The sequence below is a fragment of the Aedes albopictus genome, chromosome 2, assembly GCF_035046485.1.
Source record: "Aedes albopictus strain Foshan chromosome 2, AalbF5, whole genome shotgun sequence".
Taxonomy (NCBI): domain Eukaryota; kingdom Metazoa; phylum Arthropoda; class Insecta; order Diptera; family Culicidae; genus Aedes; species Aedes albopictus.
Genome location: NC_085137.1, coordinates 82674263 through 82700183, shown reverse-complemented (window position 1 = coordinate 82700183; position 25921 = coordinate 82674263). Strand labels below are relative to the sequence as shown.

Here is a 25921-nt window from a genome sequence, read left to right as displayed (position 1 = left end):
TTACAAATTTAGTGTAGTAAAATTTGATGTGGCGGTTTAATTCCTGCTCAAAACCGACACACTATCAAACCCAACTTACTTTTTGTTTCCTATCACTTCCACGATTGCCGATAGGAGACTATCCGTCGACAAGTTTTCCATCCAGATTGATTTGCCTATGCCTCGTTCGACGATCTTGTCTCCGTTCCCGAACTGATCGAAATTAAACGGTATCACCACCATGGGCACTTGCCGATCCACGGCTTCCTCCATTGACTGCTGTCCTCCCTGGGTCACGAACAGTTTAACGTTCGGATGGGCTGTGGATAGGAATTACAAAATAAATGTGACATAATTAACATTGGAAACATATAATTTACTCGAACAGAAGTTCTCGGAAGAAATCTAATCAACAATCTCTCGCATTGTACGCAGGCCTATGTCAAGCAACTAAACTTCAACGAACCGTGACCATGATTAGCCGAATGTGACCCTGTGTGTGGTTGTACGTCAGTCGATGCTGACGTTGTTGGTTGGTTACTCAAAATCAATGCCGTGACCCTGGTAGTGGCAGGCGTCAGAAAACGCATAGGTTTTGGACGACATTTTCGGAGCCCGCATTTTCTTCCGCCGATATTATGAGCTGACCCTAGTTGACTTACTAATGAGAAAATGGTTCAATATTTTACAGCGTGGGGTGGAAATAGTCAACTGTCGGTTATGCCGGCTAAAATGTGGGTTCGGTATATACAAAGTGTGACGCCCAATTCGAATATTTACAATGGAACCGTTCTGACGATGTAAGTGTGCAAATTGAATAGAAGCGGTAAAAGCGTAAGTAATGTGGTTTATCAAACATGTGTTGAACAGAATTACCCGGTGAGTTCGTTTCTTTTTTTCCTTTTTATACTTGACGTGACATAGGCATGGGATTTCAAAGCAATAGCCTAAGGAAGCTAAATGAACTGGTTTCCGGGCAAATGTTCGTGGGATGGCCAGGCTTTTTTCACGAAAAAACAACCATCATGTTGTTTTCCGAGTATCTGCAGTGAATTAAGCTTACCCTGCTACAGGCAGATCATTTAGTTCCGGTATGACTCTGCGTCCATCGGAAATCCTTGCGCTGATAATGGGTACACAATAATCATCATCGTCCCTCAAAATTACAACTTTGGTCCAAATCTATATTTCAAACACGTTATGTTCATCTTAAAGGCTGAGAAAATTGATTGGTTCAAACATTTTTCAAATAGGATAAACAGTAGCCTAGTTATAGCAATTTTAAATTACCGTTCATACTGTTTGGGAAGCATGGCAGTGACAGTGTTTAACCAGGTATTTTTGATAGTAGTATGTGTATAAAAGACTTTTTGCACATAAAAGTTTTTATAATTCAAAATATATTATTTCTATTAATTTAAAATTAAAGATTGAACACGACGGAGTTTTGGAAACACAACATGGTTGGCGTCAGGGCCCGTGGCGCAATTGGTCACACGTTTGCTTCATAAGCAGATGGTCATGGGTTCGATCCCAGCCCCGACCCTTCCGTCAGTTGCTCTTTCTCCCTGAGAGCAGCTGACACTGACCCTCTTCTGATCCCATGGCTCAAACGAACCCGGATATATGAACATCGGTGAACGGCAGCTCATAATGGACCCCCAATCGGACTAACAGTCATTTATCCTAGTGTTCATCGTTCTACCATGATAGGGTAGAAAGTGAAAGCAGTGCAACGGCAGCAAGTTCGACATAGAAGAATAAGAATAGAATAAATTTAGGCGCTGTACAAAGTGTAAGTACAGCTTCCAATTGGAATCACTCACGCAGTGCTCTAGTGGACAAAAGAGCTGTAAACTAGGTTAAGTGATTGAAGAATAAAAAAAAACACATGGTTGGGTTTTTTGCACTGAGAAGTGAAGAGAATTGTCAGACAAAAAAAGCACAAAGGGGCTGTCCATAAACCACGTGGTTTCTTTTTTTTTACTTTTCACCGCCCCCCCCCCCCCTCCCGCGTGGTCATTAGTCCATACAAATTTTTTTATTTGTTCATACAAAATGGTCATTGGCCAAACCCCCCCCCCCCCCCCTCATGACCACGTGGTTTATGGACAGCCCCAAAACAAGCAACAAAGAAGGTGCGACGATTAGTCTTTATCCCTACTGGTGATAGATAATGACATGATCTCGAAATTTTTTGTTGCAGACAAAACGGAAGCTGAATTTGTTGCGTATTTTTCAACTCGTGAATAATCAATTATTACAAACCCAAAGTCGAAACTGTTTGATGATAGATCTTCAGCAGAGTTGCAATGATCACCTACCAGTGAATCAAAATTCAACCATCGCGCAACAATAATGACAATGTCGCAACCTGTATTTGTTGTGACAAAACAACCCATGCGACATAAGTTTGTCCCAACTTGAAAATAATGGGATTAACATCGTACACCACGAGTTTAGAGATTTTTAAGCCTTGCATTGCGATTTTCGAACGGTAACTTTGAGTCGGTAAACACTGCAACTCTGGTGAAGCTCTATCATCAAACAGTTTCGACTTTGGGTTAGTAATAATTGATTATTCACGAGTTGAAAAATACGCAACAAATTCAGCTTCCGTTTTGTCTGCAACAAAAAATTTCGAGATCATGTCATTATCTATCACCAGTAGGGATAAAGACTAATCGTCGCACCTTCTTTGTTGCTTGTTTTGTGCTTCTTTTGTCTGACAATTCTCTTCACTGTCACCTACTCGAAGTTACCGTTTGAAAATCGCAACACAAGGCTGAAAAATCTCTAAACTCTTGGTGTACGATGTTTATCCTATTATTTTCAAGTTGGGACAATCTTATGTCGCATTGGGTGGAATGTCGCAACAAATACAGGTTGCGACATTGTCATTTTTGTTGCGCGATGGTTGAATTTTGATTCACTGGCACTGAGTGATACTTATACACATTTTACCAGGTTTTTAGTGGTACAGGTCCAGGAGGTAATTATTTAAAATCTCATATTAGTCATACGGCTTCTTCCATGTCCGGGTCCTGTTCCTTCAATTTCAGATTTTGGACAATTCAAGTGAAGTTAGCTAAATATTTATTAAAAAAAAATCTTTGAATTTTTCATGTGATTTCTTTCAGACTGTTTTTTTATAAATGCATAATAATTCCTTTTGACATTCATCAAAAATATCACTTTTCATTCCGCAATTCGTTGTACGATTTGTTCTGAAAGTTATTGTACAATTCCATTTGAAACTCTTTCACTGTTTTGGGGAATTCCTATACTTGCCTATTTTGATGTTGTTTGAGCAAAAGCTTAGGTAACTGTGTTGTTGTATTATTTATTTCTTGCAACTTCACCAACAAATTTACCCAAATTTTTGCTCAATTTGCAGAAATTGAGAACTGATCATCTCACCATACACAAATTCAGCTGACCACTTTCAATCTAATACTTCACCGATTGCTTCCAATTAATATACATTTCTATACTTTTTAACGAATGTTGACCTTCGAATAAGTGTAATCAGTTTCGTACCTTTTAATTCCGCCCTATGTTGCTTATCCTTAGACAGATACGTGTATTTCGACTACTAATTGTAATCTTCCTCAGTGTCAGTTATCCACTCAGTGAATCCAGGAGTGAATAACTGATACTGAGGAAGATTACAAGTGGTAGTCGAAATACGCGTATCTTTCAAAGGATAAGCAACATATGGCGGAATTAAAATGTACGAAACTGATTACACTCATTCGAAGAGGGTATTCTGCTTAGAGGGTTCGAAAAGTCGGTACAAGAATGTTCACCTATTTTTACATAACGTATCAAAAATTTAGAAATGTTCTTCAAGTCATTTTTGAGCAGCGTTTATTTTGAAAATTTTATGTTTTGTGCTTTTATTGCGTGAACTTGTTGTTAACAGCGATTCGAAGTCTGTATAACAACGTTTGTCTCACTAACATTCCCTCCCATCCTCGATGACCCTGAGGACGTGGCCGGCGCCGTTATTGACCTTACTAAAGTTGAGAGCTCTCAAACTGTGTACATTGAGAATGGTAAACTAGTCGTTAGCCCTATTCATTGGTTCTTTGTGTAATTTCGAATTGTGCGGTCATCAACGCTCATGGTCATAAGCGATTTCTTTTTTGGCTTTTTTTTGGTTTCATTTCGGGTTCTGAGTATCTGTGCAAAATTTGAGCACGATCGGCTGCGTCTACATTTTGCGCATTGCAATTGAAATTTGTATAGGATTTTGCATGGGAAAACATACTTTTTTGTATTTTAATCATAAGTTGAACAAGTTTGTCTGAAACTTTTTACCAATGATGTCAAATAATAGCCTAGGATGTTCTGAAAATTTTTGTCGAGGATCACAAAGTGATCCGATGCTTGTAAATAAAGTTATACTCAACAAACCGCATGCATGTGTTTAAGTTTTACCACTTAAATGAATAACAATAACAACAATGTCATACTGTTTCGGCAAGCAATGCGAACGCTGTAGCTTGTTTAATAGATATCAGATTACTTCGTGGTCTCCGACAAAGTTTTTCAGGACACATTATCGGTTACATGGTTTTAGGAAAATTCGAACTTCTCATGAGAGAAATGCGAAAACGTATGTTTCGCATAAAACTTAAAACGCTATGCGCAAAACATATAGGGTATTGTACCATTTGGGCAGGTGTACCTATTTTGGGCACTTGCCGCTATAACTAAGTCAATTTCAAACCGATTGATTTAAATATTTTTCCAGAGTTAGGCACGTACAGTGTCTAACTCTGTACAAAAACTCAAATCAATCGGTTTGAAATTGACTTAGTTATACATAGCGATAAGTGCCCAAAATAGGTACACCTGCCCAAATGGTACAATACCCTACATAACCGATCATTCAAATTTTGCACAGTTATTTGGGTCCTAAAATGGGAACTAAAAACTTTGATCTGATGAGATGCCATCAAATTTCCCGTTTTTACATATAACGGATGACCCACTCTAATGCTCATGCTCACAACACTGATTGTGATAATTTTGCACTTTGTGAAACATGGCTTTCTTCTGAAGATGAACTAAACTTCCACAATTTCAACATTATACACTCGGTGACAAAAGTTTAAGTAATCGTATGCTGTTTTTCCATACAAAATGCCCAAGTTTGGAACCTTGTATCTCAAATTACTACAGTGATCCAATTTAGCTGATTTCTTTCCACGATTTCCAAATAACATCTACAATCACTCTACACTTCACACAGGTTCTGAACTACAGCATTTTGTATGGAAAAACAGCATTCAATTAGGGTAAATAGTTATAATGCGCCTCAATGGGGCAAAACGCCCCCTTCAATTTCCAAGCAATTTGATATAGTTGACGCGTTAAAAAGCTAAAAAGCCCAATGAGGCTTCTAACTCATAGGATCAGTCCACTTAGTAGATTTTATAGTTGTTGTGCACTTTAAAATTTAAATACAGGCAAAAATTCATTTGTTTTAATTGTCGACTTGTTCAATTTAAGCATTAGCAAGCGCAAAGCGGTTGAACCATCGATATCAGCAAATGGGTACTGAGCTATGAGATATAATTCCACACTTCTGCAGTAAAAATTATAATAGTATAACAAAATACCTTAATTAACTAGCATTTTAATAGTCGCTCAACAATGAAACACAAAAAAAAAGAAAATTCAACCAGACTGAAAAAATATCAGATGTCGGGTTGAAGTCGGGTCATTTTTGATCGAATGTTGGATCACTGTTTAACCAACATCGAATTACTGTTAGGGCCATGTCGAGTTTGGTGACCCAAATACAAAAACAGGTCAGTGAAAAGTTTATGTCAGGTTTGACGAACAAATCTTTAAACCTGTTGGTTGATATTGAAACTACGCAACACTGCACTGTAGCAACAGCTGATTTCTGTTCGAATTTCTGACATTATTCGGCTCGGATTTACTCGGTAGGGACATATAGCCTCGTTGTTTTGGGGCATGCTGCCCTGCTACTCCGGGGCATATTAACCCTTTTTTATTTCTTCCCCTTTTGGGGAAATTAAGCCACTGCGTCCAATAAGCTGAACTTTTGTGACATGTATTAGCCCTATATTGTGGAGAATGTTATACCACAGCTGGGGTATTATACCCCGGTACATTTATGAGTCTATGATTTCGTTGATTTTGGAAAACAAAACATTTTCATGGAATGAAAGCTACACTTTCATGGAAAAACAAATTATTCAATAAAAGCAAACACTTTGCTCATTCTTTCAATACAATTGTTGAGAAAAAAAAGGAGCGATGAGTACATAGATATTTCCATTTTTGCTGAGGAGACGGGGGCTTATTATACCTGTGTACCCTACACTGTCTTGAACACAAAAACCACGATGAAGCGGGCTATTGAACGGTTCTCGCAACGCCCGCAAGCTTCTAAGTGTGTTCAATGTAACAGGTGCCCTTCCCACCTCTGAAAAAATCAAGAAGTGGCGAATGTCAAAAAAGGCCCTCCTCCAAGTTTCGGATTTTCAGCTGGAGACTTTTGTCACTTCCTGGAGTATCGAAAACCCCAGCTGTTCATTTTTTTTTTTACCGGAACATCTTCTTCTTCTTATTTATGACTCGACGTTCCAACTGGGACTTGGAAAAAAAATCGAACCTGCTGTATCTGAATTGGTGATCCAAAGCCTTACCACTAGGCTTACTGCAGACCCACCTACCCGGAAGATTTTATAAAGCTTTCAATCCACCTCTACAACTCACGCCCTAAAGCTTCAGCATATTCAATACCGCTGTCTACGGATCGTTGTAGGTTGCATGAATTCGACTCATATAATGAGATGAGTTTTGAGGTATTAGAAGTGACGTTCAAAGTATGGGGAAAATGCTTTGAATTATTCTATCTCTTGAATTCCATGAATCCTCTTGAAGCGCTTTGAAACGGCTTGAAACTCTTCAAAAACCACCTGGAACCCCATAGGCTTCCCTTACGCTCTACTGGAGCTTCCTAAAATTTCTCAAACTTCTGAAAACACAGCAAATAGTTTTGTAATATCCAGGCGCGTAATTTCTGGTGATGTATTTAATTTTGAACGTAATTTCACTCGGTTACACGTTTTTCGACAAATATCCCACTCACCATGAACACCCTGGTTGGCATCGGTAAGTATCAACAAACCCATTCCAGCAGATACCTAGAAGCAGTATCATATTTATCACCATCCTTCTAGCTTGGTGAAATAGCCGAGAGGTAAGTAATATGCCTCACAATCAACGAATCAGTGTACGAATCCATGCCAATATTTTACTCATATATGATTCAACTATAGATCCGGTTCTAGCGATTGCTAGACCCACTTTCAAGCTGCGGCGGCTAATGTGTTGCATGAAAATGATGTAATTGTTTACATCACTTTTACAACGCGACTGATATGCAGCGAAAATGATGTGATAATACAAGATTTTTTTGCTGTGAATCTTCCTAAAAATATACTTCAAATCCCAGAAAATACCGTAGGCTCTCCTTAAACTCTAATGAAACTCCCTTAAATCCCTCCAATCGCGAAAACTCATAAAAAACTTTTTGAGATTAACAAATGATTTCCTCCATTGTGGCTCCTGAAATCCCCTGAAATCTACTGCTTTGAAAAGCCTTAACATCCTTCATATTTCCGTAAAGCTCTACTGCAGTGATCCTCAGCCTTACTGTCTTTGCGGGCCAAAATTGAATATTGAAAAGAGACTGCGGGCCGCAAGCCATTCAAGAGTTTATTATAAAAAAAAAATCAACTCAATCTATGTTTTTTTTTTGAAAATATTAAACATGAGCCTCAACAACCTGGAGTTATCAGGAGATTTAACCCTCGAGCGATCGCGCTGTTGTATTTTGTACAACACGTTGAAAAAATCTCGCTTTTTGTACTCAGCATTAGCGTGGTGCTGACGCAGGTAGTCAACCGCGCGAGTTACGGAAGGTTAAAGAGTTTAAAACAGGAGTTTCAAGCGATGTAGCGTGATATTTAGGTTTTGAAGTTATTGGTATTAACCTTCCGTAACTCGCGTGGTTGGCCACCACTGCCAGCACCACGCTAAAGCTGAGTGCAAAAAGCGAGATTTTTTCAACGTGTTGTACAAAATATAACAGCGCGATCGCTCGAGGGTGAATAATATTGAGCCGCGGGCCGCAGTTTGGTGACCACTGCTCTACTGGAGCCCCCCTGGAGACCATAAAAGTGCCTTGAAACGCATTCAACCGCTCGAAAAAAAAAAAATATCTGAAATCCCGTGAGCTCTAAGAAACCCCCTGAAGTTCATTGAAATACCTAGAACCTCTATAAGTCTTTCTGAAACCCCCGTTGATTTCCACTGAATTCCCCTGAAAGCCCTCGAAATTCATTAAAGCGTCTTGAACACTCCAAGAAAACCCACGTGGACTACCTTTAAATATTACTAAAGCGTCACTGGAAGCCTCCTGATATATCTCAAAGGGGTACTCTTATAAATATCTCAGAAACTCCCAATAAAACCCCAGTAATCTTTCCTTAAACTTTATACAATCTCCGTGAAAGCCCAAGAACTCCTTGATTTGCACTGAAACGCCTGCAAATGACTTTGCAACCCCCTGAAGCTGTCAAGAAAGCTCTCTAATACTTTCGGAAGTAAGGATAGCATTGAAAGAACACGGGGGATGGGTTGAATACGCAAACGAGCGATAAGAGCAGTTAAGAAAATTATATTAACTGAGGAACATCATTGAACATCACAACGACGATCTTCTTGCCTAACGTCCTAGTCTTGATCGGCTAGGGAATAGTATAATCAAATGAATACCACTAACTAGATCGGCGGTCACCAAAGTGCGGCTCGCGGGCCGCATGTGATATCCAGTTCTCTGTGTTATCATAAAATTCCTTGATATGTTTCTTATCGAAGTAGTTCTACTCCCGAAATAATCAAGAATAACGTGTTGAATCCCTAGTAGGTGGAATAATCTGATTAATTATTTAATGAATTACTGAAGAGCAAAAACTGATATTGGTTTGATTGAAATAAGGGGCTGTCCATAAACCACGTGGTCATTTTTTTGGGACTTCTCAAGCCCCCCCCCCCCCCTTCGCGTGGTCATTAGTCCAACAAAATTTTTTATTCGTCCATACAAAATGCTCATTGGTCGAACCCCCCCCTCATGACCACGTGGTTTATGGACAGCCCCTAAGAGGTAAAAGATCAGACATAATAGCAAAATCTAATATGGGGAACTACTCAATAATAGCTCGTTAGGATATTACAAGATCATAACAATAGCAGACAAGATTTGTCGTATTTTTTTTCTTGAAAAAACAATTAAAAAAATGCCAACATCCAGCGTCGAACCTACGACCTTAGGATTCCCAGGCAGTGATGCTTACCACTCAATTGTGGCTCGCTGTTGTAAATGACATGGTAATTAAAGCATGAGTTTCTTCGTTTCCACAGCTCAAAAAGGGGCAATGACATTTCAATAACATTGAGTCATCTCTATGGGTGTATGTGTTCCATTTCGTGCAGAAGAGCTAAACTTGTTCTTTTGTAGAAATTTTCAGCTATTTCGACAGGAACAAAAACTGATATCATATCACTTTGAGCTATTCGTGCGATATTCATTAGATTTTTGAATAACACATCAAAGTCACATCGAGCTATGACAGCAAAAATTGTTCGATTCGAAGATATGATTTAGATATTCCCGTCTACCCGGGATGATTCTCAAATCGATCTAGGTGTTGCAATACGAGCAGTTGTGAAAATGGGCCTGAGGATCACTGAACTAGATAGACAAAAATCGTGGTCGTGACCTGCTTTATGTTGTGTGGCATTGATTTCTGATCTCCGTCGGTGGTACATTTTTGGAGATTCATACGAAAGTCACGTTTACTTGTTTGAATTTTTCGCGCATCGTCTCAAGTGCTCCTATTGGGCCGTAATGATTTTCATTGAACTACAGTTTTATTATACCAATTAGATTTTAATACGAGGGTTTTATCACACAATAGCCCTCTGTTAATTTAAACTTCTGCTCAATTTCTCTTATCGCTCGTTTGCTTATACTTATATCCGCCGTGTTCTTCCGTTACTTTCCTTACTCCCCCATACTATGAGAAATATTGGGTTCCTACAGTAAATATTGTTTTTGAAATCTTTTGACATCGATCGTTTCGTTCACTCTGACAGCATACTGTTCTCGATTTGCACATATCAATAAAAATAAACTAAATGGCTTTCTTAGTCTGCGAAAATTCAAAACGACTAGTTTTGTATTGCCCAAAGTTTCGGCCTTGTGTATTTGGCCTTTTTCAAGACAGTTTTACCCTTGAAAAAAGGTAAAATACACAAGGCGGAAACGTCGGGCAATACAAAACTAGTCGTTTTGAATTTCCCCAGACGGAGAAAGTCGGTTAAAATATTCAACAAATTTCCAGTGTAAACTCACGTCACAATAAAAATAAAGTTGTGCTATATCTCTATTTGTAACAAATCGGGCAGATGTGCCATGTAGCTTATATCATACTTGATCAAATCTTCTAGGATTTTTATTTTCATCAATTTTGTTGCTTAGCCCGTGCACAAACGAGGGGGGGGGGGTGTTTGTTACCTCCCACATAACTGACACTTCATACACTAGGCGCCCCTCCACCTTTTTCCGAAATTAGGAAAACCCCTCTCTTGGCGCCACTTCTGTACACGGGCCTGCTTAACGTCAACAACCTACCCACCCAATATCGGGTGACAAATCGATCAACGTTCAAAAGCAAAGCAAGCATAATTAAACATTATGTCAACGATTTGTAAACAAATTCACCAAAATATCCCCTCATCAACCGGTTTAGACACATAACGTCTCAAATAGTTACATGTTCGATTATGACGATCAGTATATGACACAAAATCTCAAATAATTAACACTCACCCTGTAACCCATATGACAAAATCATCAACTGGCGCTCCAAGGCATCATGCTCAACGGCGCGTACATTTCAGCATATCTAACGTTGGTTGTTGTAAAAGAAGAGTTGGTGGAAAACCGCAGCCCAGTCGGTCATTATCACTTGTCTGCTGAATTCGGAAATGAGTTAGGCAAGTCAAGTAGGTAGGTACGGGGAAGCCACTGCCCCCTGTCCGTTAACTCAAATGAAGAAAAAAAAAACTCACATACAGTTTTGCGGCTTTTTTAACTAAGATGTGTGTTTGAATCAACTCGTCGACATTAAAGTTGAGACATTTTATGCGTGTAGGAAAAACATAGTAAATCGTGTGATGAGTGCGTCCACCGGCAAGCAATTAAACGGGCACTAAGGTCATCGTGTTTTTTTTTTCGGTGTTGTAGTACGAGAACATCATCTAGCGAATATTAAAAGTGCAGTGTCTTTTAATTCTTGCTAGTAATAATATATTACGTAAGTAAAAAAAAAAACACTCAGTTTTTTTATTTTATGGTAAGTGGCATAATTAAAGATTTTGCACTCATATTAACCCTCTAATACCCAATACCGCCTTTAGACGGGGTATAGTTTGAGCATTTTTTTTATTTTTGGCTGATATTTAGGACTGTTTTGTATATCTCAAAATGGTTTTTGGTGTATTTTAAAGTGCATTTACATTTTTTGAAAATCATTGAAAAATTGATGTTTTAGTCACCTTCTAGAAGTCATTGTTTATTTTGCATTTAATCACTGCAATTCACATATTTTAATTTTTTCCCAAATCATTGTATCCTAGTTTTATAGTTTATAAGGGAATCGAATACACTCTAAAATTATTTTCCTTAAAATTACACGGAAAATAAAATTTTCTATGAAAAAAATTTAAAATAAAAATATTTCAACAACGATCATAATATCTCAAAAAAATTTCATCTCAAAAAATCCGTACCCAAAATAGGCTTTCAGAAAAAATATAAAACTTTGGGGATGTTCAAAAATAAAAATTAGAAAAATCAAAAACTGAAATTCGCGAAATCGAAAATTAAAAAGAATCATCTTCCAAAACATGCTTAAATCGATTTTAGATTACGAAAAATGATATTTAGATCAAAATCAAAAATTTGGGTATTAGAGGGTTAATTAATATTATCTCGATCAAACTAATTGCTTCAAAGTCGGACGCAAAGCATTCTGCAAAAGATATTGTTCTCTAAGATGAAAATGTTCTTCTTCCACATGATGTAGATGTAATATCCCAACTGGGGCAAAGTCTGCTTTTAAGCTTAGTGTACTAGAAGCACTTCCACATTTATTAACTGAGAGCTTCCTCAGTCAATAACTATTTTGCATGAGTATTTTCAAAAACATGACTCCTAGGTTGTTCTATTATTAGCTGACTTCAAGCCTCAAAATTTACCATGTAGTGCAGGATGGTCAAATGCTTAAATATAACTATTTTTGCTCTATTTTTTTGTCGTTTTAAACCAGCCAGCTCCTATTAAAAAAAATAAACATAGTCTTTTTTACTACAAAATTACAGCAAGTTAAAAAAATAATAAAAAAATACACACAGCGACTGATAGCTGGTGACTGCGAACATAGAAGAGCAAGAAGAAGAAGAAGTATGGTGTCCTCTTATCGAGCTGTTGAAATACCAGAAATAAGCAATCAAATTTTGGAAATTATTCTTAAGTTTCCTACCTGATATAGTTTTGTAAAACTATTTCAGTGCCCCTATGGTGGTATGCACTAGCAAAGTACACTTCATGCAGATTATTTGAGTGATTTTCAAAAATTTCGAAAGCAACTAAAAAAAGCACCATATTTACTTATTTCACACTAGTGATTTTTTTATATTTTATGATTTTTGAATGTAGTACAATAGGTCATACCCAAGTAACAATTTCATTGTTGATTGGTTTTGTTTGATTTTTATTAGGGTTATATTACAGCAATAATTAAAACTCGCAGTTTTATGACTGCTTTTATGAAAACCATTGATAAAATGTTTTATAGTATACTTGAAGATATCCATAAAGACAGATTTTGAGAGTAAACAAAACTTTCCGATATGTAAACCTTCTGGCAATCATTATTACCACAATAAAACTGTTAAAACTCTAAACAGATGGCGATCCGTTCGATTAGTAACGACATCTGTTGGTGGTAAAGCAGAACTACGAGATTTCTAGGTTTATTGCGGTGATCATAAAAGTAAACTTGCTTTCGTTTTATTTTCGCTGATTATGGTCGTCGGCATATTGAAGTATTGACTAATGTGAGTGAAAAATAGTTAATTTTGGTCAAATTAGCAATAAATTGATAGTTTGTCACCATTTCCATAGCATGCTCATATAAATAAACTCTCTCTTGTGGTTCGAGGTAGTTTTACTGAATAAACAAATTGGTTTATTTCATTCCAAGATGATATTATACACTCTTTTTGAAGCGCATTAATTTTATGAATCTGCCATCCCAATATTCACGGTAAAATTGAATGCGCATAAGCCTACCAACACAATAACAACTAAAATATTACTTTGAAATGACCGCTTCTACTTACGAATGATGTCTCGTCCTGAACTTTACGTGCCATCGAAGAAGCTTCTCTGCATCTTGAGCTGTCATAGTTTTTGTGGTAAAAAAAAAACAACACAATCGAGAATGGGAAATGTTTCTACTAGGTTTTAAAACGGTTTTATTGCTACACTTAATGCGGTTTGCAAAACCTCTCCGAGAGTGGTCCACTTAGCCGGAAGATACTCTTAAAGAGGTAATCAAGAGGTTTTGATGTATAAATCAGTTTTATTGCGAGTTTTATAAAATTCGTCATGAAGACCTCTTGTTGAACCGAACAAAACTTAAAATGTTACTTGGGATAGCTTTATACTTATTACAAAAAAGTTTATTTTCAACTGACTAAATGCCCGTTTTCTAGTCACCTGGGAATTTTATATATGTAGTAATTAAAAAAACATTGATATACCATCAATCTTCTTGCGACAATTTTCTCTGTTTTTGAAAAATCGAGAAACAGTATCTAATTAATAAACTGCACTCAACAAACAAATTCTTCTGAAAGATCTTTAAGAAAATCCTCGGATGAATATATTTAAGAATTTCAGGAGGAATCTCCAAAGATTCCCGGAGAAATTTCTGGGGGCTTCCCTAAAGGGTTTATAAAATGAAATCCTTAAGGATTTAAAAAAAACTGCTAGTAGAATTCGTGTTGATATCTGTTAAAATATAGCCCATATATATAGGGCCCATATAGCCGAGGCGGTAAACGCACGGGTATTCAGCATGACCATGCTGAGGGTGACGGGTTCGATTCCCGGTCGGTCCAGGATCTTTTCGTAAAGGAAATTTCCTTGACTTCCTTGGGCATAGAGTATCTTCGTGCCTGCCACACGATATACACATGCAAAATGGTCATTGGCAGAGGAAGCTCTCAGTTAATAACTGTGGAAGTGCTCATAGAACACTAAGCTGAGAAGCAGGCTTTGTCCCAGTGAGGACGTTACGCCAAGAAGAGGAGAAGAGGAGAGGATCTGTTAAAATATCTAAAGGAATTCTTGAAAAAAAATTTGGTTGAATCCATACGAAGTTTGTGAAGAAATTAAAGGACGATTTTCTGCAGAAAAATGAGAATGCAAATATCTCCAGAAAAATTGCTTAAGAAAATTGTATTAAAATCCATGTGAGAAATTTTTTCTGAATTTAATTTCAGGAAAAATCCGAAAAGGAACTCCTAGCAGTAACCTAGCAGGAAACCCTGAAGAAATTTATGAGAAAATACAACAATAACTGAAGAAATTATTGATTGAACTTCCATGAATTCCTATAGAAATCCCTTGAGGAATTTCTGCTGGAATCATTAAATGAAATTATAAGAGAAACTGTGGAGAAAATCTTTAAGACATTACCAGCGCTGCACAATATCAGTCATGTCAGTTGACTACTGACTTTGCACCACCGTCACTATTACTGTAGGACGATCAATATCAAGACGACAATGACAGACAATGATAGGCATTGACTTAATATTACCTGTACTCTGTATTTCAGAACATTTTTTCTAAATCCCTGGAGGAATTTCTAATAAAATCCTCAGAATTATCGTAGAAAAGTTTTATGGAATTTCTTATTGAATGATGATTAAGGAAGCCCTGGGGAAATTTTTGAAGAAATTCTAAATTTCTAATTTTCTGAGAAACTAAAGCTGGTGAAATTTCTGAAGAAATTCGTGAAAGTTCCGTCGTTTAAATCCTTGAAAGTTATTGATATGATACCTTTAAGAAATTTCTCGGGGTACTTCTAGAAGAATTTCTAAAAAATTGATAAAATTGGAAATCTTCTCAAAATTATTTCTTTATCAGGATTTTTGTTTTGAACTCAACATTCATCACGACAACTCCTTTAGTTTTGAGTACTTAAAAACGAATGTGTATTTACCGCGACACCTCATGCATTTTATTGCGCCTGGAAACAATCGCATGAACAAGTTCATAATTCTCAACGATAGCTGCAAGGAGCAAAATTACGTTCAATTCAGGAAATTATATATTTTAGGATTAGAGCTGCCAGTACGTAAAGATGATCTACCTGGTCTAACTGCACAAACAGAGGAGAAAGTATTCACACTGAATCGAAATCAACAGCCGTCATGGTAACTGCTATATTTGATAGACTACTATCAATCGCATATACAATTGCATGATGTATAAGAGTACAGGGGATAGACAAAATGATCGGGACAGGCAAAATTTTCTCTTCTCAAAAAATATTCAAATAGCTGTAACTTTTCGAAAAGTGCATCAAATATTCTAAAATTTTTACTGTAATTGGATCAACTAGTTGTGTATCAGTGGACAAAATTCGGAAAAGATCGGGCTATTCTGCACGAAGTTATAAAGATTCTAGAAAAAGGTATATTTATCCGATAGCCAACTTTGAGCTGTTATATCTCCGGATTCAATGAACTGAATGCAATGAAATTTTGACCATTTATGACTTACATAATGAGCTTTGAAAAACTTTTGACTTAACTTATAATTCTCAACACAGAAGAAAATTATAACGATGAGATTATTTTTCTAATAAAACACAAAATTTTCTTAAATTTCAACATCGTTTCAAAATTCAAGATGCTATTTATAGTTCATTTATATTCCCTCTAATTGTCTTTAATATAAATATGTTTTGAAAGAAAGTAACAACATAGCTGGCAATTCATTGAAAAATTAATGGGATGCATATTAAAAATAGATCAATTTACTAAAAAATCATAAAATAAATGAAATCGCTATAACTTTTTCTCTTGTAAATAATTTCAAGTTGAGTCAAACGTTTTACAGAGCTCATTATATAAGTCGTAAATGGTCAAAATTTCATTGCATTCGGTTCATTAAATCCGGAGATATAACAGCTCAAAGTTGGCTATCGGATAAAAATACCTTTTTTCTAGAATCTTTACAACTTTGTGCAGAATAGCCCGATGTTTTTCAAATTTTGTCCACTGATACACAACTAGTTGATCCACTTACAGTAAAAATTTGAAAATTTTTGATGCACTTTTCGAAAAGTTACAGCTATTTGAATATTTTTTGAGAAGAGAAAATTTTGCCTGTCCCGATCATTTTGTCTATCCCCTGTATTTAAAAGAAACAAGAATTTAAAAAACGACTTCCCCTTTCAACATTTTTTCGGACATATGTTTCTTCTTCAAATAATATTTCGGAACATCCTTTAAAAATATCTTCGTTAATTCATTTGAAAACTGTTGGACAATTCTTCTAGGAGTGAACTTGGCATTTTTTGCCTTTCTCGTACACCAAGTGTACCGGAAAGGCTATATGTTCACTCCAAAAATGACTTTTTGATAGAAGGCCCGGAGGGTCAAGTTACATATACCAATCAACTCAGCTCGACGAATTGAGATGATGTCTGTGTGTGTGTATGTGTGTGTGTGTGTGTATGTGTGTATGTGTGTGCGTATGTGTGTGTGTGGACAAAAAAAACTCACATCACTTTTTGGCAGTAAACCTCAACCGATTTCAATGACCGATGGTTCATTCGACGGGGAATCTGGTCCCATTGTTTCCTATTGAAAATGGTTCGGATCGGTCAAGCCGTTCCGGAGATATGGCCATTAGTATGGGACACGCTTGTATGGGAAAAGTGAATCTTCGCTCCAGTCGACTTTTTAGATCCCATTTAGGTCCCATATGAACTGTCCAAAATTTCAGAGCAATCGAGGAAACTATAATTTAGCGCAAGCGGTTCAAAGTTTTCATAGGATTTACTATGGGAAAAGTTACACTTTCAAACAAAAAATCCTAGAGGTCACCCTTTGTCTCCTTAATTCAAATCGATCAATGCTTCTTGTAGAAAAATCATTTATGAAACTTTCCTTCAAAGACCGCAAAACGATTGGATGCTTGTGGAAAAAGTTATTGATTTATTACCGATTAGTGATCCAATGAACGGCTTTTTGTTTTGTTTTATCAGCAGCACTGCTGCTGCCGTTGTTGCATGGGGTGGCGGGAGGCATCACCACCCCCAGAAACAGCAGCAGCCAAGGCGGCAGCTACAGTGCTGCTAATAAAACAAAACAAACAGCTGTTCGTTGGATTACTAATTGGTAATACATCAATAACTTTTTCCACAGGCATCCAATCGTTTTGCGGTCTTCGAAGGAAAGTTTCATAAATGATTTTTCTACAAGAAGCATTGATCGATTTGAATTAAGGAGACAAGGGACGACCTCTGGGATTTTTTATCTGAAAGTGTAACTTTTTCCATAGTAAATCCTATGAAAACTTTGGACCGCTTGCGCTAAATTATAGTTTCACCGATTGCGCTGAAATGTTGCACAGTTCATATGGGACCTAAATGGAATCAAAAAAGTCGACTGGAGCGAGAATTTGATATTTGTCCCATACTAATGGCCATTTAGGTGTTCCGGAACGGTACCCCAGTAAGCGGCCAGATATGAAAATGCAACAAACCCATGCATGCGACACATTAAACCACGGAATTTTCGATAACCTGATGAGTGGTAAGCAGGAAAATTGTCTCTGACCATTTCTGAACCGGTAATGTTCCGGAACCGGTTCCGGACATCCCGCCGGAAGTGGCCAAATATAAAAGTGAAACAAACACATGCATGCGACACATCAAACCGCGGCATTTTCGATAACCTGATGAACGGTAAGCAGGAAAATTGTCTCTGATCATATATGAACCGGTAGTGTTCCAGAACCGGTTCCGGACATCCCGCCGGAAGTGGCCAAATAAAAAAATGAAACAAACCCATGCATGCGACACATCAAACCATGGAATTTTCAATAATCTGATGAACGGTAAGCAGAAAAATAGTCTAATACCATAGCCGAACCAGTAATGTTCCGGAACCGGTTCCGGACATCCCGCCGGAAGTGGCCAAATATAAAAGTGGAACAAACACATGCATGCGACACATCAAACCACGACATTTTCGATAATCTGATGAACGGTAAGCAGGTTAATAGTCTCAGACCATATGTGAACCGGTAGTGTTCCGGAACCGGTTCTGTGTGTCCCGCCGGAAGTGGCCAAATATAAAAATGAACCAAACTTATGCATGCGACACATCAAACCACGGCATTTTCGATAACCCGATGAGCGGTAAGCAGGAAAATTGTCTCAGACCATATCTGAACTGGTAGTGTTCCGGAACCGGTTCCGAACGTCCCGCCGGAAGTGGCCAAATATAAAAGTGAATCAAACCCATGCATGCGACACATCGGAATTTTCGATAATCTGATGAGCGGTAAGCAGGAAAATAGTTTCAGACTATATCTGAACCGGTAGTGTTCCGGAACCGGTTCTGTGTGTCCCGCCGGAAGAGGCCAAATATAAAAGTGATTCAAACTCATGCATGCGACACATCAAACCACGGCATTTTCGATAACCTGATGAACAATAAGCAGGAAAATAGTCTCAGACCATATCTGAACCGGTAATGTTCCGGAACCGGATCCAAGTATCCTGCCGAAATGGTCAAACCCATACATGCGTCACATCAAAGAGCGGCTTTTTCGATTACCTAATGAACGGCCAGCAAATATTTCGGAATCGGTTTTGAGTGGCCGGAAGTGGCCATATGTAAAAGTGATCCAAATCCAGGCATGTGACACATCAAATCGTAGCTTTTAAGATAACCTGATGAATGGTTAGCAAGAAAGTAGCCTTAGATCACATTAGAAATAACTGGTAGTGTTCCAAAACCGGTTCCGAGTGTCCCGCCGGAATTGTCATACCATGCATGCGACACATAATTTTGTAGCGTTTTTGGTAACCCGATGAACAGTTAACAAGAAAATAGTGTCAGACCATATTTAGTACAACCGGTAGTTACTTGGAACCGGAACCGGGTAGTAAAATGTAAATTTTAACCTAACCCATGGATGTGGTGCCGTCAGTGGGGGTTTCAATGGGCCAAAATTGCATAGTCCTTCCTTTTATAAGTCGTTACAACAATATTTTAGCTCTAAATTAACTTGAAATTTCGTATACTCGTTCATTTAGGTATAACTCAGGACTAGTGTAGATATAATTGCTCTAAATTTTTTTTGGCGATGTTGTAGCTTAATTAAAATTGGCCCAATGTAACCCCTTCTAGGGAGTGACATTGGTCCAAACATTAAAAATCAACCAAAATTGTTCAATTTCACAAAATATTGATGGCTTATCAAAAATATTGAATATATTGATACTTACGCACAACTGATTAGTGTTAAATCCGTTTAAAATAGCTCACAGACAAATAAACGTAAAAATTGAACCACATTGATTGTCATCCATCAACGATACAATAGAAATCATCCGTTGTCACTTAAATATATTCAACTAGCATCCTCAATAAAAGATAGAAGTATTCTTCATTAAATGCTAAAATTTTTTAGGTACGTAAGCTTGAGCGTGCCTTTGGATTTTGACTAAATCTTACAATAATCTCTGAATTTTTTCGCAGAACGCTCGCTTACAGGTGTTTTAATTCAAATTTGTAGGGTTCTCAAGCCTATTTCCTTGCAACTGCATGGCCCAGTCACCCCCAAAAAGCTGGATTTGCACAACAGCTCGTATTGATAAATTTTCTGTACAAAATAGCAAACAAAACCAATACAACTTATATTACTTTTCAGAATAAGTGCTCAATACACCCTGGAATCAGCAACGCATTACATACCGGCACGGATGGGAACACTCACTTGACATACAGATACATTCACTTGATATTATCTAAGCTCAGAAGCATGCTATAAAAAACAATGTATGGAGCACTTTTACCTTGTAGTTTTATCTGAAAGTTTGACGAACAGTGTAAGGGTCGCACACGCTTAGCAAATCTTCGACAAAGCTGCGAAAGCGACTCTCCACGTGGAGAGTTGTCTTCATAGCTCTGTCGCGGCTTTATTATGCATGTGCGACCCTCACATTATTCGGCAAACTTTTAGATAAAATTATAAGCTAAAAGTGCTCCATACACTATTTTTTGATAGCATGCTTCTGAGCAGAGATAATATCAAGTGAGTATAACTCTTTGCAAGTGAGTGTTCCCATCCCTGCATACCGGGTGTTCTTCTGTTTTCTAAAGGATATTTTAAAACAACGATTTTGTGTAGTATGTCTAACAATAAAATTCACATCACTGTTTCTTAATTAAAAAATTAACTAAAGATCACTTTTTTTTCTACACCAGATGGTTGACGCAAGTTATATCTATCATATCCTACCTGGGGCAGCAGGGACGGATGTCCTGGGGCCTGACGCACCCCCCCGCTTGCGAGTCAGCCGCGTAGTTGCCGGCTAAGAATAGGACTACTAACCCCAATTCAAGGTGTCAAGCGACCCGTGCCGAGGAATGAGTGATCGAGGGGGTGAAAAAGATGCTCGATCTTTAACGGAGCCTGTGGGGTACCTGGGCACCCCCCACAGTATGCTGTCCCTTACCGCGTTAATGCAGAGCTCTGGCGTGGTGGACATTATTTCTCGTGCAACTCGTGGGAATCAAATATGAGTAAAAATCTTAAAAATCAAAATACAGGTGGAAGTAGCGGTGCGATCAACCCCTTCGCAAGAAGCGGGTTGATGAGGTCTCCTACAAGGAGAAGCGAGGAGTCAGGTGCTGGAAGCTGCTTACGCAGCTCAAGCGTGGGAGCTCCTGTCCACTCCACGGCAAGCCAGCCGGCGGAGGTCATGGACGGAGCATGGTTGCTGAGGGCCATCAGCCAAGTTGCAGAAAAAGGACGGCCCGCATTTGAGGTAGCTGAGCAGCAGCTCGGCAAAATTATCGACTTTGCGACAACTAAGTCGAATATAAGCAAGGACCTGAAAACGGCCTTGCTTCGGCTTAGGGCGTCTGTCGATAATGCCAAGCAGGAGCACGCGGTTGCGTTGCTGGCTGCAGCAGCGGCGGAACCCGCAAAGGAGAAAGCGTCTAAGTTTACACAAACGGAGGCCTTCTCCTTCGCGGGTAGTCCGAAGAGAGTGGAAGCGAATGCTCGCGACAAAAGCGACAAGCATTCGCAGAAGCGGGCGAGGCAGCCGTCAGGTGAGGAGCTGTCTGGCGGCGCCCGCAAGGCCAGGCGTATAATAACCCCGAAAGCCGGTGGTAACGCTGGAAAGTCGGACCCCAGCCAGGGTTCCCGGAAAGCTGGGAAGGGTGGGCCTGAAAAGGCCGGCCCGTCCCGGAATGATGGGAACAAGGGGTTGCGACCAATGGTGGGCCCTCAGCAGCCACAGAGCAGGGCGATCCAAGGAGAGGACCCTCCTTGGACAAAGGTAGAGCGGAAGAGGAAGAAGAAGGGGAATCCGCAGGTAGAAGTGCAGGTCGCCAAGCCAAGGCGTAGGAAGGCAGGTGCCAGGCGCGAAAAAGGTGACGCTATCGTCATCAAGACCGAACAGTCGAAATACTCGGACGTCTTGAAGGCGATGAGGTGCGACGCCAAGCTCGAGGGTCTTGGAGCCGACGTACGCAGTATCAGACGTACTCGTACGGGCGAAATGATCCTGGAGCTTAAGCGCCAGAAGGATCACAAGGGCGCCGCCTACAAGAGGCTGGCAGAAGAGGTCCTTGGAGATGGAGTGGAGGTGAGGGCTCTTACGCATGAGGCGACTCTGAAGGTCAAAGACCTAGACGAGATCACCGAAGCGGAAGAGCTCGTCACGGCACTGCGGCAACAGTTCGATGTTCAGGTGGCCGCCACAGCCGTCAGGCTGCGGAAGGGGCCAGCAGGGACACAGATAGCTCTGGTTCAGCTACCTGTGGCGGATGTTAAAAAGTCCGTTAAAGTAGGGAGTATTAAGGTGGGCTGGTGTGTTTGTCACCTGACATTCCACGAGCCACCTGAGGTTTGCTTCAGGTGTCTGGAACCAGGACACAAGTCGTGGGACTGCAAAGGCCCCGACAGGCGCAAACTGTGCAGGCGATGCGGCGCTGAAGGTCATAAGGCCCAAAGCTGCACGAGTCCGCCCATCTGCATGATCTGTACCGGGAAATCCTCGAACAACAGACATCCGATGGGTGGTCCAAGGTGCCCGGCCTTCAAGAAAGCCGCAGTGAACAACAAATCACAGTGCAGGTAACGCAGCTGAACCTGAACCACTGTGATGCGGCTCAGCAACTGCTTTGTCAGGCAGTTTCTGAGTGGGAGACGGATATCGCCATCATATCGGACCCATACCGAGTACCCGCCGGCAACGGCAACTGGGTCGCGGATGGGACCAGAAAAATGGCGGCGATATGGACGACGGGTAAATACCCCGTGCAGGAGTTGGTGTCTACTACCTATGAGGGCTTCGTGGTCGCCAAAGTAAACGGGGTCTTCTTCTGTAGCTGTTATGCGCCTCCACGGTGGCCGATCGAGCAGTTCACGCAAATGCTGGACCGCTTAACGACCGTGCTAACAGGGCGAAGGCCGGTGGTAATAGCGGGCGACTTTAATGCCTGGGCCGTGGAATGGGGAAGCCGTTTCACGAACCAGCGGGGTCAGATCCTGCTAGAAACACTGGCCATCTTAGATGTCGACTTGGCTAATGTCGGTACCAAGAGTACCTTTAGTCGGAATGGAGCGGAGTCAATTATTGACGTGACCTTTTGCAGTCCTGGCCTAACAAGTAGTTCGAACTGGAGAGTAGATGATGGCTACACTCACAGCGACCACCTGGCGGTTCGCTACAGTATCGACTACAATAACAGCAAACAGCGGATAGAAGAAGAGGCGGCTAGGCCAAGGCCAAGCCCTCGCAGGTGGAAGACATCATACTTCGACGAAGGGGTATTTAGGGAGGCGCTCCGCCGTGAGCGAAACTTAATCGGTTTAGACGGCGACGAGCTGGTAGCGGTGCTCTCACGTGCGTGTGATGCGACCATGCCTAGGCGAGTCCACCCTAGAAATGGGAGGCCACCGGCTTACTGGTGGACCGACGCGATTGCGGACCTGCGCCGCGCCTGCCTACGGGCTAGGCGGCGGATGCAGCGAGCACGATCAGAGGAAGAGCGAAACGAACGGCGGGTGGTGTTCGCCGCTGCAAAAGCCGCGCTTAAGACCGAGATAAGAGCAAGCAAAAAGGCCTGCTTTGAGGGTCTCTGTCAGAGTGCCAATACGAACCCGTGGGGTGACGCCTACAGGATCGTTATGGCCAAGACGAGAGGTGTGATGGCTCCTACAGAGCAATCTCCAGAGATGTTGGAGGGGATCATTGGAGGACTTTTTCCGCGTCATGATCCTAGTCCTTGGCCTCCTTTCGTAGGACAGCCGGGGACTGGGGCTGGCGATGAGGAGAGGGTCACCGATGTGGAACTTGCGGGGATAGCTAAGTCCCTTAGCGTAGGTAAGGCCCCAGGTCCGGACGGAGTTCCGAACCTGGCCTTAAAAGTAGCTATTGCAGAAGCTCCCGAGATGTTCAGGTCTGCTATGCAGAAATGCCTGGACGAGGGAGTTTTCCCAGAAGCTTGGAAGAGGCAGAGCCTGGTACTATTGCCAAAGGCGGGGAAACCACCCGGAGACCCGTCGGCATATAGACCAATATGCTTGATTGACACGGCGGGGAAGGTGCTCGAAAAGATCATCCTCAATAGAATGTTGCGGTTCACCGAGGGCGAAAATGGTCTTTCGAGTAACCAGTACGGCTTCCGGAAGGGGAGGTCCACCGTAGACGCTATCTTGTCGGTTACAAAAACCGCCGAGAAAGCACTCGAGCCTAAGAGGAGGGGAATTCGCTTTTGCGCGGTAGTGACTCTGGATGTAAGGAATGCGTTTAATAGCGCCAGCTGGTCTGCTATTGCCGATGCGCTCTTGCGTCTGGGGATACCGGAGTACCTGTACAAGATTCTCGGAAGTTACTTTCAGAATCGTGTACTAGTCTACGACACGGAGGTGGGTCGGAAGTGCTTTCACATAACCTCAGGAGTCCCGCAAGGTTCCATCCTGGGTCCGGTGTTATGGAATGTCATGTACGACGAGGTGTTGAGGTTAGAGTATCCAGTGGGAGTGGTGATTGTCGGATTTGCCGACGACATTACGCTCGAAGTCTACGGTGAAACGATCGAGGAGGTAAAGTTGACTACCAACCACTCGATCAAGGTTGTGGAGGCGTGGATGCGGTCCAGGAAACTGGAGCTGGCTCACCACAAGACAGAGGTGACGGTTGTTAACAACCTGAAGTCGGAGCAGCAGACGGAGATCAGTGTAGGAGACTGTACTATCCTGTCAAAGCGCTCCGTCAAACACTTGGGCGTGATGATCGACGATAAGCTTACTTTCGGTAGCCACGTCGATTATGCCTGTAAAAGAGCCTCCACAGCTATTGCGGCACTGTCCCGGATGATGTCCAATAGCTCTGCGGTGTACGCCAGTAAGCGCAAGCTTCTGGCTAATGTTGCTACATCCATACTTAGGTATGGCGGCCCGGCGTGGGGCACCGCGCTAAGTACTAAATGCTACCGACGGAAGCTGGAAAGTACTTACAGGCTTATGTGCCTGAGGGTTGCGAGCGCGTACCGTACCGTGTCACACGACGCTCTCTGCGTCATTACTGGTATGGTGCCTATCAGCATTCTTATCAGTGAGGACATGGAGTGCTTCGAAATGCGCGGCACAAGACCCGAGTAGAAGTAAAAATCAGAACAATATCATCATTTGATATTCCTCAGTGAAGTACTCAAGATCATAATTAGCTATTGGTTTGTTTGACATAAGAGATAAAAGATCAAAAATAAGATCAAAAATTAGTATGGGGAAGAACATAATAATATCTCATTTTGATGTTATAAGATCAGACTAATATCTGGGGAGATCTGGGCTGTAGCACATCTAACCAATATCATAAAATGATCTGACAGATGGATTAGAGTAAAAAAAAGAAAAATGGCCGCGACCAGAATCGAACTTATGACCTTGTGATTTATGAGCAGTGACATTACCACCGCACTACGACTCATATCTGAAAATAGAAGGTAACAAGAGCATCAAGTTCTACGTTTTCCAAGGTGTTTGCGAGTCATGGTAGTTGTGTTGGTTTGGTCCCGCCATGTTGTAGATGAGTGTGTGAAAGAACTTATTATGATCTTGAATAGTAGTTTTCAGATCTTACAATTTTCGGATGTTATAGATGAATGTGTCAAAGAACTGATTTTGATCTTGAGCAGTAATTTTCAGATCTTTCGAATTCTGGATGTTCCAGATGGAAATGTGAAGAGCTAATTTTGATCTTGAGCAGTATTTTTCAGATTTCTTAATGATAAATGTTCTATTGCAGAATATTAATACAGTTTTCACCCAAAATTTGTAAACTGACGTGATGGTATGGAAAATAAAAATGAATTAAGGCTATTTTGCATATTTTCCTAAACTAAGAGAGCACTTTTCTCTAGATGATTTCACATATCATGCTCTTTCTCTGAATTGTTAACAAAGCTGGTGATCCAAACTTTAAAAACG

General features: G+C 40.4%; 1 protein-coding gene across 2 annotated transcripts in view; it reads right to left on the bottom strand.

The window, feature by feature from the left end:
• LOC109430774 (UDP-glucosyltransferase 2) overlaps nt 1-25921 on the bottom strand; it is a 65999-nt gene that overhangs the window by 893 nt on the left and 39185 nt on the right. For both annotated transcript variants that reach the window (XM_029873365.2, XM_019706846.3), the window contains exon 2: nt 80-299. In XM_029873365.2, the coding sequence (XP_029729225.1) occupies nt 80-299 (220 nt within the window). The remainder of the gene's footprint in view (nt 1-79; nt 300-25921) is intronic.